Raw genomic sequence first — 16,908 nt, forward strand, 5'->3', positions numbered from 1 at the left:
CAGAATGGGAAATTTGCTAGTATTTGAATTAATTGCTAAAAGCTTAAAAGCCATTTAATTTATCAGCCATGCATATTTTATTGCCGACTCTTCGATAGATAAATTTTGACTTCATCTTTTGTTATTTCATGAATTTAATGTGTGGATTTAATTCTCTTGTTTGCTGTGCATGACATTATAGTTTTCTCTAAAACTTCATTAAAGTGTGTGCTACCAGTTCAGCTCAGCTTCATGACAACCTAGCCTTATAAAATAATTTTACCTTCTGAAGGTCAGAGGTCAAAGTACGAACTATATGCAGTTTTCCATTTTAAATAGTGCCAAGTACGAACCATACACATTTCCATTTTAAATAGTGTTACCTTCCAAATGGTCACAGGTCAAAATACAAACTATATGCAGTTTTCCATTTTAAATAGTGCCAAGTACGAACCATACACATTTCCATTTTAAATAGTGTTACCTTCCAAATGGTCACAGGTCAAAATACAAACTATATGCAGTTTTCCATTTTTAAATAGTGCTAAGTACGAACTCTATACACTTCCATTTTAGATAGTGTTACCTTCCAAAGGTCATAGGTCAAAGTACGACCTATACAAACTTTTCCATTTTTCAAAACAGAGGACTAAGGAAATGAAAAAAGAAAAAAATAGCATGTAGCTCTTTTCTGTGAATTTAATTTAGCATTAAAAAAAATGACAGCCAAGATATGGACAAGTACAAGATATTTGAAATTTGTGACATTTTTTGCAAATGTCAGAATTATCAAAAATGATCCCTGACAACTTTATTGAATAGTGTGTAAATAACTATTTGCAATCCGTAATAAGCTGTGTGATGTAATTTAAATTTAATGTAAATTTCATTCTGTAATCTATAATTTCCTTTTAATTCATCGTTAATATTATCTTTATATTTAAATCTGCAATAATCAGTAACCATTTCGTCCCCCCAATCACTGTAATCAGCACTGCTTGAAGCATTTGTCGTCATCCGCTGTTTGTTTGGAATAAATTCGGTCATTAAAGGGATACCGTCCACAAGTTTGTGTTTTTCTCGCAGTTGTTTTATTTTGATCTGAAAGCAATCCATAATATTCTACTTGCTACAATATGTATTATGTTATTGCAAGCAGCCAAAACAACTCTCACATTTTGACAAAATATGTAAATGAGTTTGTGATGTAATATTTTTGCTCTGAAAAATGATGTCATCCTTAAAGACAATGAGAGTTTCTGACAGTATGCAATAACAATAAACATACAATTGTAAGTAGAATATATATGTTGCTTTCATGCAAAATGAAATGAACCAAGAAAAAAACATAAAGTTGTAGAGTACATCCCGTCGGTTAAAGGATCATTATCAGATCGTCGTTTATCGTCTCACCTTGGTTTTCACGTTCATTTCATCGTAGGAGGCCGACTTGAAGCGGCAGAGAGTACAACTGGAAAGGTCAAAGGCTGCACAAATGGAAGCCTTGAGAGATAGACTTGTTACAGTGAGCATTTCCCTAATTTCCTAATTAACATAACACTTGACACTTTTATAATATGGTTTAATTTCTCATATGTCTTGTTTATTTCCTTGTCATGGTATTTATTGACGTTGGTGGTGGTTAATAACCAGACCAAAACAAAGATTGTGACAATGAAGTCGCAGTAAAATAGACATTTTCTTGCATAATGCTAAAAGAAGAGAAAATTCAATTTTCCTTGTGCAATGCTCACTTCTTTATCTCCCCTTTTTGCTAAAAAAAAGGATTTTCTCGTAGTTTATCTCTCTGTACTTTATCACCAAATTTACTTTGGAAAATTATTTCTTGCAGACCGATGTGACAAAAGTAGTCTCAAATTTGGGAAGTTCATTTCTTTCAGACTTCAACCAAGAATGACAAATTATGTCTATACTAATGTACAGTAAAAATGTAAATTCTCACATAAAAGTACAAAAGAAAAGAAAATTGAATTATTTTTTCAATTTTAGCACAAGAGAAGAAAATGTCTGTTTCTTGCAATTGTCCTTCAGGTTATCCCTTTGTGATAGTAACAGCAAATATTTACCCGAGCACAGTTCCCCCCAGCATATCACACAGTTGACTTTAAAGACAATGTCCTTTTTACAATTGCACAACACTGCACGCATATAATTTTCCTTCCCTCATTAAAAAAAAGATTTTGTGATTGTGTTGGATGGGGTACAGGGATGGGGGTTCAGGTAGGTGGAGGGAGGTTCAGGTATCCCCAGGGATGAGATAGGTGGGGTTTCAACAATGTTACTCTTGTCTTCTGTCCTCTACTTCCCCCCTTGTACTTTATAGCTATTGGTTTTCAAAGAAACAATGATTCCATAGGGAGGAACATGTAAAGGGATGTGTGTGGGTGTTTGTGGATGATTGGTGGTGTCTGTGTGTATATATATAAATGTGTATGTGTGTGTCTCTGTCTCTGTCTGTGTGGCTGTGGCTGTGTATGTCTGTGTGTCTCTGCATATGCATAATGTAGTCTAGTTCGTATAAGACGCATCACGATTACTACCATCATCGTGAGTAGAGATGATGTAGTAATCAATGCATCGTACAGGAACTAGACTAGCAAGCATGTGCATATATATATGTTTTAGATAGTACAGCGATGGGGCTGAGATTGGTTGAAAAGGTTTAAATTTACACGACTGTGTGATTCAATATCTACAAACATCACAGGAATTGACCTTGAAGGAAAGAATTTCTAAAAAAAGTGTTACTTGTTAAAGTGAGCATGCAAACACAACATACACAGAGTATGTATGGTCACAGGTGATGATGGAGATTGGTATGAGAAAATAACTGAAAATAACCAAAATAATATTTGAATAATGAATTAAAGTGATGACTTGATTCTTGGTAGTTTACCCTACATACTGGACAGAGACAAAGACATGGAATAATGTTGAATACCTACAATGCTTGGTAATGACCTTGCATATGTAGTCAGATTACACAATATATTGATATCCAATTTAAGAAACCTTTCAAAAATTCACAACTCATGGAACCTAACAGTTTTAAACACCATACTAGACTCCAAACAGACATTTCCTCACACAAATCTCCAAGATATGATACTCTGCAATTTGTGTTAATGACGACAAGGGCACCAAGAAAAGTCAAGTAACCAGGAAAATGCCACGGATGAATGCAAAATAAGGAGCTGAAAATAGTAAGTTGTGGATTGTATCCCGTCTATTAAACAAAGATTGTCAATAACAGAGGGTGTATTGATTATATAGGAACATCTTGAAGAACTGAACAAACTTCAGAAAGCTGTCAGTAAGGATGACTCCACTCTGCACAGAGAGCTAAGAAACAAAGATGAAGAACTGAAAGAAATTACCAAAAACATGAATGTTTGGAAAGAAGAAACCGCCCAAAAAATGGCCAGGAAATTTGAGGAAGAGCTTAATAGAGAAATTGATAGGTAAATATATGTGATTTGTCCTCAGTGTGGTTTTTTGAAGAGTTGGTGGAAATTAGAAAGAAGTATTTTGAAAAAATAAAGATGTTGTGTCAGATATATTCGGTGTTTATATGATAATGTCTGTTTCATGTATATAGTGCTTTCTCACTCTCTAGAGGTTCAAAGCACTTTACAATTATTACCCTTGGCATGGACCTATAGCAACACAACAGCCCTATATATTTTAACTCCTTGGAGAGCATACAGTCCATTGTAGCCTTTATAAGCACATAGGATTAAAGCATTGACAGTGCAAACTCCTACCAGGTCCCCAATTATACAGCTTGGTTGACTGAGGCACAATCATGGTTCAAATTTTGCCCAAGTGCTTCAGCCATTCAGAAACAAATGACAGTGATGCATCGATGAGGCTCAAACCAGCATATTCCAAGCCGGCCATTCTAACCCTTTGATTATAATGATTCCATTAGTTTATATCTGTGTTTAGCCAAATGTCTGTGAGTCTGACTGATTCTTTGTGTTATTTTACAGGCGTATGAAGGACCAATCAAGAAAACTGGAAATAACATACAAAAGTCAGTTGTCAGATCAACAAAGGCAAATGGAAAGGCTAGAGAGGGAACTAAGGAGAGTTGCAGCAGTAAGTCATTTTTCATAACTGATCACAAATCATCACTACAACAGCACTAGTGAAGAAATACTTTTTCAACATCTTTCCTTTCCCAGATCACTCATATATGTCAAGTTATTCCTCATATCTCATATCTATTCGTGATTTTCTAGGATAAAAGTTCCAGTCTTGACACATCTCAAAACAGTGACACCAGTACCATTAGATTACTACGGCACCTTCAAGAAAGAGTTAAACATCTCAGAGAGGAAAACATGGCACTGCGTCGTCAAGGTAGCGGAGTGAGTGGACAAAGTGACACCGGAACTCTTGAAGAAAGAACTCCAGTAACCTCGTCAGGCTTAGAATATGTAAGATAATCTAATCAAATCTTCACATGTACTCAACTATTTATAGCTCATAGTTACATAACTACAAAACATTATGGCATGTCACCCACCCACACTCCCCCCTCCATCGTGCCAAAATTTCAGCACCAGACCACCCCCACCCCCCCGCCATGCCAAAATTTAATTATACAGATTTTTTTTTATTTTCTTATTTATGAATTAAATTTTGCCTCTTAATGGAGTTTTATTTTTTACCCATCAATAATGACTGCCAACTCCAAATAAGACATCACTTAAAATGGTCTACATTTTTTTTTTAAATTTGTTTTAAATATTGTTTTAACAAGAGTGGAAGCTGTCTAATATTTCCGAAGGGTTTACTCAAAAAATTGTTGATGTTGATAACACAAATTTGATTTTTTACATTGTTGTTGATTTATGTAAACAAAAATGAAGACCTGAATTTGTACAAAGGTTTTTCTCAAAGAATGGTAAATGTTGATAAATATATTGGATGTTCTATAAATGTTGTTGATAAAGTGTTCTTGGTGACGTTCATGTCATTATTGTGTCATCCTGCATTACAGCTGATAACTGGGTATTACCAAACAAACTAACAATCGTCCTTGACATGTGGATTATCTATCAATGGTGTCATAACCAATCCTTTCCTCCAGTAATGGACTAAATATATGTCATAATAATCTAACAACATTCTTTCACTTTCCACAGTTGTGACTAAGGAGATAAATTGGCATTGTTCATAACTTACATGTTCATCTTTTGTTTCACCTTTCTCCTGTCCAAGTTTACTTTTAACATCAATCCTTACCTTAACTGAATCTCTACTCAAAATTATCATATTCTAGAACTTCTGTGTGATGTTGAGGTCCATGAATATTCATATCTTTTGAACAGAAACATCAAATTGACCTTTGCACTCACTTTCTCATTTGTTTTCTTCGTTCTGATTGGCTATATGAGATTGAGGCTTTTGAATATTCAAAAAAAAATTGCCTGATTTGTGAAATGAAATTGAGGAGTGCCAGCAAACAATTGATAAAATAAAATCGGATCACCTAAACACACACAATTTTTGTGAAAAGTTATGTCCAAATTTTTCAGAAATAGTATTGAAATAAGTTTAGTGTATGGGTAGAAAGAAGAAACTTTACAAACGTGAAGGAAAAAAATGAAAACAGAAAACAGAAGTTAAAATGTATTTTAAAGAGAGCTTGTAGGCAGAATAGATATCAGAGCAAAAAGTAGTTACCTACCAACTACTCATATTTTGATGTTTAGAGTGAAGACGGCAGGAGCTCATCACATGCTCCTAAGTTGGAGAGTAGAGTTAGAAAGCTAGAAAGACAACTGAGAGATGCTGAACTACAGTCTAGGGAAAATGGATCCCTACTCAGCACCAAAATGACAGAAATTGCCAAACTACAGAATGCACTAACTCATCAAACCAAGGTAACAATACCCAGTAGAAGTACTTCATAGTTGTTTATAGTGTAGTACTATTTGTAGTCAGAATAAAAATATTTCGTAGTTGCCAGAAATGACTTTTTACACTTTCTGATAATATTGTCATAACTTACTTCATCCCATCCTAAGCATTCAAAAACAATGTCTAAAATGTAATCCTGGAAACCCTATATTTAGTAAAAGTAAAGCCTAATACTCATCTCTGAATAGACCTGTGGTGTAAACAGCACCCTCTGGTGGTGAAGGGAGAAATGTCATGTTTGCTGCTTGCAGTATTTGTCAAAATTTCACTTTCAACCTCAAATTGCCCCCCCCCCCCCTCCCATCAAAAAAAAAAGTTTGACACCAATATTTAAATTGTGCATAAATCTGTTTATTTCAATTTCTTTTATCCACCACCAGAGGTTGCTCTGTATTGAGAAATTGTAGTCTGACAAACTTGTTCCTTCACCTGTGTCTCTCTATCAACATTTGTCCGTCTGTGCTTTGTTTTCTCCACACAATCTTGCAGCTCAGAATTTTTTCTAATTTGTCTACTCTAAATCAACTAAATCTTTCTGACAGAAATTTATGTATTTCTGTATACCAAAAATTGGGATTAAAATTCTTCATTAAGTTGTTGATGTCAAAAATATGTTTGTTTAAAATTTATTTTCTAATGTGTTTTTTTGGTTCAACAGGAACTAATGAAACTGGAGCGAGCATATGCAAAAGTTCAGTCTGAGTTAGCGACATCATCTATGCGGTAGCAGTGTAAACAGAGAACAAGTCAAATGAAACAAGACCATGGCAGTATTACAGGGAATATTATCATGTTTGTCTTAGTGTAAGCCTATCGTGTTTTACAAACCCCCCCCCCCCCCCTTATCCTCGCGCAACCCTCTCATTGCGCCTCATTTCAGGGTAGTATGATAAGCAGTATTGAAATACAAATAAGCAAATTTATATCATGAAGTTACTGCTGATGTCCAAATATGGGTTGCTGATGTCCAAATATGGGTTTACACTTGGACAACATTGTTAATCATCAAACCCGTTGTATTATTCACACAGTTACTTACTGTCTAGTATCCGATATCATCATCATTAACACCAACAATGCAGTTTCCAAAAAGTTACTATTCATCAACCAGTATTTCTACAAGATTGTAGACAAAAGTTGTGCCAAGAGATTGAATTCAAAGCATAAATCTCACAACAGCGGATCATTCCAGTAAAGAGCGCCCTCAACTGCAGTTCTTACATGAGGTTATTTCTTTTGTTTTTCTTACTCCTACAAAATGACCAAACTATGATTTTATGATGCTACAAACACTTTATAAGACAAAGCTTGTAATTGGTCAAATGTATGCCAATGACATTGTGTGTTACATACTATGTTATGTATTGGTCACTAGTGGGCTCTGGATCATGTAATTGTCAATTGAGGGCACTGTTTACTGAAAAGAGATAAGTTCACTAACCTTGTATTTGACAATGTGTAAAAAACAAAAAAATAAAATATACAAACATATGTATTGAAAATTCATAACTTTGACTTTGAACAACACAGGTCAATTTTAACTAGTGTATAGTTTGTAATGCAAAACAAAAGTTGACCGTTTTACATTCATTTGTATTTTGTGTTCAAGTATTATTTTCAAAGGTTAAAAGTCGTGTTGTTTTTACACTGAATAAGTCTTTCAACTTTTACATCATTGCAGCAACATTTCAAAAAGGCATTTTCACACACACACAACCCTTTTTTTTTTTACAAGTAATTGTTTGTGATGTTTAACATTCCCATAGTAGAATCTCATCTGTCCACACTTTTCTGCATAGATGTGTAAGCACATCAAAGTTATGTAAGTTGTGGTGGTGTATCCACCTTTGTTTTTTTTTAGTTATTATGCGGCATAAAGCGTTTTGAAGTTTTTAAGTTAAACTGGTCTGTGAAGACCGCTGTGTTCTCTGTCTCAGGGGAGTTGATCGACAGTTGTTTCTGTTTTTATGTTGTTTTTAATGTTTTCAAGTAAAAAGTGATAAGTATATAAGCATGTCAACATTTTGACAGCTAAAGGGTATAAGTATAACATATAAGCATGTTTATTTAATATATACTCTATCTGGAATATCTGGTGGTGGGTATATATATAGTGCCATCTATGTCAAACACAGTAATTCTTTTGTTTTTATGAAACTCCCATCTGATTGGTTGATAAGTGAATCACATTATTACATTTTTTAAAAATCTATGCATGAAGGTGGTGAAGTAAAATTGATGAAAGTTACATAAAAAGTGCCTTGGTCCTCATATGTTTCTAATGAAATGCAAATTACGGTGTAACTATAGCAATATGTAAATCTATACTCTAAATCTGAAGGAATGGTTTTGGGTGAAATTTTGAAGACTTGTTGAGCAAGGTTTTTATCAAAAAGTTGTATCAAATGAACTGACGAAGAAAAAAGGAACCATTGATGTAAACTTGAATTTGAGAAAGATCTTGAGTGTGATTTCTGAATGATATGATATTTGAAATGATATAAAAACCCGACAACAATCAATTGAAAGTTGATATGTACAGGAACATAGAAGTTAAGTAGATGGTAAAAACGAAAGTATTTGTTTTGTCGTAGTTTTGTTGTTAGAGGGCGTAATTCAATATTACATGTACTTGCACATTCTATGTAATACAGTGACTTGAATGGCGTGGTATCAACATTATTTGCTACTCTGTACCATTCTGTATCTGTACTTACACAAATCAAAAACTTTTTTTTTTTTGCATTTATGACAATATTTTTCATCTTTTGTGATTTCATGTATTTTGTGTGAATATACATATATATATATTTTAATCAGGAGTTGGTGATGGTAAAAATTCTTGATTACTTCTCCAAGTACTACTTCAATTTTGTACCAAATAGTCCTTTAACTAATTGTATGATCCTACAGTAATGTAAAATTGTAAAATTATAATTATAAAAACTATTGTATATTTTTATCCTTAAATTCAATCTGAAATCAGACCTTGATAAGAGTGGGGTTTTTTTTCTCTTTTTGATATGAACTCATATTTGACCAAAGAATTGTACAAATTGTAAACTGCATTTGTATATGATCACCAATTGTGTCTTTCAGGAAAAGACCTCCAGATTTTGTAGCCTTGAACTTTGAAGTCTGTAGAATCATTATATTATATATATGTGAATTGTAGAAATAAACTAATGCAACAAATGATAATGAGTGAATTAGCCTGCCTCATTTATTTTATTGTGTTCATGTTTCCTTGTATGTGCCTTGGAAATTAAGTTTTGCTGTTACTTCATCAACCCATTCTCAGTAAATTACCATTAAAAATTCAGAGGTCATTATGCAAATTTTTCATGTGAAAGGTCAAAATGATCTCAAAATGAACTCATTTGAAAATCCAAATGACCACCAAATACTGAGTTTAACTCTGGGGAAAACAAGCAGGTGACACCCCCCCCCCAACAAAACAAAACAAAACAAGCTAGTGACCCCCCCCAACAAAACAAAACAAGCTAATGACCCCCCCCCCCCCCCCCCCCCCCCCCCCATTTCATTATTTTTCAAAAGGATCAGGAGGAAACTTTCATATGGCAAAGTTTTGAGAAATTTAAATGACTTCAGTTTTCTGGCAACATTGATTGAGACGACTATTTGAAGTTTTAAATGCTATGTACAATTACAAGTACCCCTGACATGTACCTATAATGGTACAACCTTTAATACTCCATCTCTCCAAGTAGTATACAACTCAGATTGTTACTCTCGGTTACCCAGCCTCTCGCCGCTGGGGGCTCTGCCTACGAGAAGAGCCCCCAGCGGTGAGAGTGCGGGTAACCGAGACTATCTAAAATGTGTACACGCCAACCACCTGTTTTGTCCACGCTGATTGACACATCAATTGATGTAGTCAATATAACAGTTTAAATACTATGTGGTTCACGATATGTATGTATCAAACTATGAAGCTCTCAATGTCTATTTCTTTGATTTGCCAAATTTCAGAATATATTATTACTAGAGGGTGGTTGCACTGGTTACTATGTCTAGTATCACCCTACAAAGCCGTGGGTGAAGACGGGATACTGGTACCATGAATACATTGTTTTTAAAACACCACCAAATCGCTATGACTACCTGTATGACCTCAGTTGACCACATCATGGGTTTTGATCGTGACCTCACTTGACCCAATCAGTTAGTAAATGACTGTTAACATGTGGTTAAAGATTTATCTCTGGTACCAACATCTGGAGGCATAGGTTATCTCTCGTCTATGTGTTGTATTAGTTTTTATGTTAATGATGTGTTTATTTGGAACGTAGTTAGGGTCTGTCAGATCAAAGGACAACAACACATCACTTCAACGTTTTCGTCCCAGCAACCAACATGGCGGTAGTCCGAGTTCTGTGTCTACTGTGTGTCATTCTTATTACAGGTAAGGCAAAGTATTCTATGATAAAAGGGGTTCATTACCACACAGAATTACCAAAATATCGTGTTGCACTGTAATTTGTTTCAATTATATCTGCAGGTGCTGACAAACAGTCTCTGTGTGGATATCAAGTTCGCAATATAAAAGATAAGAACACATACTCTGACGTTGTATGTTTTGTTGCTTACCTTGTTTTTGTCTTGAAACAATTTGCGATATATTTGACTCATAAAATACTGGTCAGTTCTCACCTGTCAATCAAAATTATGAATAAATTATCCAATGACGTAATTATTTTACTCTAAAGAAATATGTAATCAAAACATGTATGCGAGTAAGGTTATAGGTGCAGGTTAGACGCTGTCAATTGTGATTTTAATATTAACAATTTTAATAGAAATTTCATCCCAATATAGTATGTAAAAAAAATGGACCAGACCCCCTTTACTCTAACACCCTTAATTCTGTCACAAACCTTCTTTGTTTTTCTTGCATTTAAGAAAAAGAGTAATCGGAGTGTTACATCTGTACAACAACGCTAGCATAAATGTTTTCTCGGCGAAGAATACGCCAAACAAAGAAATATATGCTGCAATATGCCTTGCGGTCTGATGTGATTTTTTTATCAAAATGAACTCCACGTGTTAACTGTCCATAATCAGGACCGGGAGAGTGTGAACGAGAATCAAAATAGAATGAGAAAAGCTTCGGCGAAACATGACTTGCTGTTTGTTTCATCTTCAAATGTATATTTCAAATTATAAATGGGCGAATTTCTAAATCTCCGTACTATGGTGTATGTCATGTACACTCAATTTTGTTACTTGGAGACAACAATGGGTGGTATGTGTATAAGACCAAATAAATAACTTACTGGGTACATTTTACTGCTATCAATTAGTTGTTGTCATGGCAGCGAGTTTAACAACTATTGACCACAAGCTGATAAATAAGATAACGGTGAAGCCCCCGGTGAATCATGTGACCCAACTAGGTCTGGACCTTTGACATTATTCTTATAAATTTAGCCTAATATTATTACACTTTTGTCCATCGTGGGTCAGTACATTTTACGCGAATATTCTTTTTATTTCTTGACGTGGACGATGTCAAGTTTCTAAAAGTTGAAATAAATAAATAAGAAAAATCCGGTCAGAATGGACAGCGGTCCAGTTCTCTCGATTGGAATAAAGAACACCATATATCATAAAATGTTGTTATTGTCTCCGTTTCTCCATCTTTATTTCTCCATACAGTACACGTCGTCGACCCTCTGGAGTGTTACTCATGTAAAAAGGAAACCACTAATGAAGACTGTAATAAGAAGACAGAAGAATGCAAAATGAACAATGTAAGTACAATACTCTGCAGTTGAAAATTGGCGGGCGGGCGGGTGGATGGGCGGACGAATGGACGGACGGACGGACGGACGGACGGACGGACGGACGGATGGATGGATGGATGGATGGATGGATGGATGGATGGACGGTTGGATGGATGGATCGCATTCAAGTTGAAAACAGTGATATGTTTCACCAATGGACACACGCTTTCCAGTGTTGATATTGGCTCTGCATAAAATCCTATCAAAAGCATTCATATACTATCACCAATAATATTAATGTAAAGGCAAATATATACCTCGGAGTCCTTATTTTGTAGCCTGCGTGTATCACTGAAGCCAAGAACCACAAGGGAGGAATTGAGTTGGAGAAAGGATGCAAAGAATCAAAAGTGAGTTAGACGAATGATATTCTAGGTATACATTTATCTTCTTTTTATCGGTCTATTTGTTTGCACAAAAATGTCTATATATGTTTGGGTTTATTTTTTAAAATTTAAGCTTATTTTATTTTATTTTTTTGCTTTGAAAGTTGCAAGTTGGGACCAAATGTACATTTTTAATGAGTTCTAATTGTTATTATAACTTAATGTCTTATCTTTTACACATATCTAATCAAGGCATGTGACAACAACATGGCGAATAATCCACCTGAGTGTGCAGACGGTTTAGTTGCTCACAAATGCCAGTACTGCTGTCATGGTGATCTTTGCAATGAAAACATTCTAAACTTTACAGCAGTTGGTACGTATGACAATTGTTTTATAGTTTAGGCGGAAGTGACGTATGAGACTTGCTAGACAACTTCCGTTAAACGTATTGCAATTTTATAACAATAGAAGCTGCTGGCAGTGTGTTTAACAGGGGTTACCTTACAAGTCTCATACTTCACTTCAGCCTAAGTCCAGATCAATGCCAACTCTGTACTGGGAAGTGAAAGTAACTGAAACCAACTCATTTTATCCGTATTTTATCATGCATCATTTTAATTCACTTGAGATCCTTCCCACTTAAGACGTTTCTTATTAGACATTTCTCATTCGCATCGATGCATTTGAAATGAATCGAATTTGGGGAAATCGGTAATTGAGTGATTGATCAATTGACTGATTAGTTGATATATTCATATACCGCTCAACAATTCGTTAATTAATTTTCTAATTGGTTTATCGTTTGGCTAACCCATGGTTAATCAATCGATCAATTAATTATGTGTACGTACTTGTTGTTGTACTGCCTGGTCTGTTAGGCTAATATTAGCTATTTCGGTTCGCTTTCGATATAACCTGTGTATATATACATGTAACTTGGTCATGGGTCTATAGTCTAAAATATCATTCCTAGCTTTCAACAACACTGAGCACAATACACATTTCTCTGCTGTTTCTCCTCCTTCACCCATTCAAACAACAATGTTAAAACTATCTTTGATGAACACCTATGACTTATGGCCGTTTCATTCTGTAGACCTCCAGTAGCATTGTCTCTCTTATCTTATCCCAAATTAACCTTTCTTTCCCCTCTTTCCATCTTTCCTTCCTTCATATAGAGATATGTGATGATAACAGTGGTAGTGGTAGTGGTAGTAAGGAGAAAAAAGTGACGGGACATTGTTATTCGTGCAGTGGGGAGACGAGCAATGCAAACTGTCAAGGTACCGAAGAATGTACCATGAATGACGTAAGTAAACTATACATTGTACGTCATCGTAACTGATACACACCTTATCACATGTACATTGTAGTTTAGTGTAACTGATACACACCTTGTCACACGCACATTGTAGTTTAATGTAACTGATACACACCTTGTCACACGCACATTGTAGTTTAATGTAACTGATACACACTTTGTCACACGCACATTGTAGTTTAAATGTGATTCAAAATGCTCACATTCACTATCGCTAATTTGCTAGACTACATTTTTGTGTTTGCAGACGCTTTTTAAAAGTTTTAAAGCCAGTATGCATTTCACAAACATGTCGTCTAGCAAATTAGCGATAGTGAATCTGAGCATTTTGAATCACCTGATACACACTTTGTCACACGCACATTGTAATTTAGTGTATCTGATATGCACCTTATCACATGTACATTGTAATTTAGTGTAACTGATATGTACCTTATCACATGCACATTGAAATTTAGTGTAACTGATATACACCTTATTACATGCACATTTTAAGTTAATGAAACTGATATGCACCTTATTACATGCACATTTTAAGTTAATGAAACTGGTACGACTTATTAACGTGTATGATTCCAACAGCAGGACAACAGAGGTGAAAGTACACTTCAACTCCTAGTTCTTCCTCTAGTAGTAAAACGTGTACAACACCACAACCGTAAAACTCTGTAGCTCTGTGTGGAAACGCTATTTTTCTAGGACTTACATTTCACTGAATATATGTATCCATCCAGATTTGCTGGAGACATAATATCACCACTACAAGAGCTAACTAACCAAATCCATACAATGTGTGTCAAGTAACAAATAAGGCAGAGGTATCTTACCACGCCCATGTTTTGTGTGTCAAGGCATATGCATAAATTAATTAAATGATGATTCTGATCTTGTTTTCAGCCCAGTTGTCAGACAGAGCTAACGAATGTTGATGGAGCAATTTACATATCAAAACGATGCAAGCAGAGTAACGTAAGGAAAAATTTCGAAATTGTTATTTGATTGCAGGAATTGTTTTAAGTTTACAGATCAGTTTTAAATGAAATTGAATTAAAATCGTAAATTTGCATAAATGGATTTTACTTTGAAACGTTCCTCCACAACTTCATCAAGAAAGACATAACGTACAGATTTGAAGGAAAACATGACTCCGAACATCTTAAGTTGGAGAGCATCTTGCATGTCCCTGAAAATCAAAAGTAAACTGTTCTTAAATTCAAACTTCGCCACATGACAATTTTTTATTTTTCCATAGAGTTAACATGATATATGGCGACCGTACGTATAGATTGTAAAATATCCCAATTTTTATATCAATTTAACCTCAAATTTGGAATTTTGAAAATTGGTGAGTTTTCTTGAAGAAGGAAGAACATGACCTAATTCGAACATCTTCATATACTTATTTCTTATTTATTCATATATTATTATATATTATTCATATATGACATTTCTGTTCGTACTCACTATTTACTCAATTTCTTTCCAATTATTCTGAATACTGACAATACCAGGCATGTGAAAACAATGAGAGAAATAACAGAGAAAGTTGTGACGAAGGCATAGTTGAAAATAAATGTCGATACTGCTGCAGTGAGGACTACTGTAACTATGAAATCCCAAACTACACCGAACCAGGTACACAATTAATATCACATGATTACCACGTGTGGATCACATGTGCAAAGTTGTTGTTGTTGATGCTGCTGCTGTTGTTGTGTGTGTACATGCGTGTGTCTGTGCTGTGTGTATGTATGTATGTATGTATGTATGTATGTATGTATGTATGTGTGTGTATGTGTGTATGTATATGTGTGTGTATGTATGTATGTATGTATGTATGTATGTATGTATGTATGTAATGTATGTATGTGTGTGTGTGTGTGTGTGTGTACGCACGCATGTGTGTGTTGTTGTAGTTGTCAATTTGGGTTATTCTCTACCGACAAAATTACATTTGTACTAAATCAATTCTAATATTCATTCACATAAGTACGTGAAAACAAACCTATTGAGTTAACTTAATCGATAGAAATAAATTGTGGTGTTTGGGAAGACTGGACCTCCTGTCAAACTGACTGTACAAGAAGTCGTACCCGTAATTGTACGTACGAAGAGGAGGAACTAAGCTATGAAGATGTACAGAGGGAGTCTTGTGAACACATTGAAATTGATTGCAGTAAGACAATTATCAAAATTAATATTGTTTAAAAACATGTATTTTCTTTGTCCCATCCCCTTCTCCGTCTGTCTGTCTGTCTGTCTGTCTGTCTGTCTGTCTGTCTGTCTGTCTGTCTCTGTCTGACTGTCTGTCTGTCTGTCTGTCTGTCGGGCTCTCTGTCTGTCTGTCTGTCTGTCTGTCGGGCTCTCTGTCTGTCTGTCTGTCTGTCTGTCTGTCTGTCTGTCTGACTAAAACACACACATACTCTCGCTCGCTCTCTCTCTCTCTATCTCTCTATCTCTCTCTCTATCTCTATCTCTCTATCTATCTCTATATCTCTCCTTCTCTATCTCTCTATCTCTCTCTTTCTCTATCTCTCTCTTCCTCTCTCTCTCTTTCTCTCTCTCTCTCTCTCTCTCTCTCTCTCTCTCTCTCTCTCTCTCTCTCTCTCTCTCTCTCTCTCTCTCTCTCTCTCTCTCTCTCTCTCTCTCTTCGAATCGAAGTCTATCAACTGATGAAGGTTTTACCTGATCTAGATATGACCTAAAACTGACATTATGACGTCATTTTCGGTTGCCAAATCTTTGACAAACGCCTCAACAAGAGTCAGTTGGTAATTTAACCTGAGACTCGAGCTCTTTGTGCAACCATCTCTGCCTAGCTGTGTTGATACCAATACGTGTTAGCGTATATTGCGTATACGTATTTGTACACTAGTCTAGTTGAAAATGAGGTTTTTGTTAATTACAGATCTTGACTAGAATGCACCACTTTAATTTTAAATTGAGCATATACCCTCAGACGACTATTTTCTACAGGGGTCTGAGATATATAGATTCTGTATCCAATTAAACAAAATATTATTTGAATTTTTCATAATTTATCTAAAATATTTGGATCTATAGGTTTGACGTGCTACGTGTGTGACAATGAGTATGATAATTCGTTCTGTGAGGAAGTTACGGAGTGTCCATCGGGTCAATTTTGTCAGAATATTATTGATAAGGACTGCAATGGCAATGGTTTCATCAGCAAACGGTAAGCTGACGACACTAAGCTGTGTGATATTACATTACATCAAGCAGTCGGAAAAAATAAAAGTTTTTATAATACGTTTCTGAGTAATATGCGACATTTCGACGTGGTCAAAGGTGACTGATAATGAGATATAACATGAACTGTTTTACGAAAATATTAGTAAATCAAAAAACCACACAATTTTCATAAATGATTTTCCAAGCATAGTTTTTTTAAATTGAAATTACGTCTCTTGTTGTAATAACATGCTCATTCGTCCACGTTCGGCGTTGTCTTTGACTTTCATGAAGTATATCATGATGTCTCAGTCAAAATTCTACGTCA

General features: G+C 35.1%; 1 protein-coding gene across 8 annotated transcripts in view; it reads left to right on the forward strand.

Moving 5' to 3' along the window:
- The window catches only part of LOC144449093 (uncharacterized), a 158,021-nt gene extending 148,903 nt beyond the window's left edge, over positions 1-9,118 (forward strand). For 6 of the 8 annotated variants that reach the window (XM_078139519.1, XM_078139518.1, XM_078139516.1 and 3 more), the window contains 6 exons: positions 1,421-1,504; positions 3,274-3,461; positions 3,993-4,101; positions 4,245-4,442; positions 5,724-5,894; positions 6,590-9,118. In XM_078139519.1, the coding sequence (XP_077995645.1) occupies positions 1,421-1,504; positions 3,274-3,461; positions 3,993-4,101; positions 4,245-4,442; positions 5,724-5,894; positions 6,590-6,658 (819 nt within the window). In that variant the 3' untranslated portion in view covers positions 6,659-9,118. The remainder of the gene's footprint in view (positions 1-1,420; positions 1,505-3,273; positions 3,462-3,992; positions 4,102-4,244; positions 4,443-5,723; positions 5,895-6,589) is intronic. The other 2 variants (XM_078139522.1, XM_078139520.1) reach the window with 2 other exon arrangements.
- The last annotated feature ends 7,790 nt before the right edge of the window (positions 9,119-16,908 follow it).

The sequence above is a fragment of the Glandiceps talaboti genome, chromosome 18, assembly GCF_964340395.1.
Source record: "Glandiceps talaboti chromosome 18, keGlaTala1.1, whole genome shotgun sequence".
Taxonomy (NCBI): Eukaryota; Metazoa; Hemichordata; class Enteropneusta; family Spengelidae; genus Glandiceps; species Glandiceps talaboti.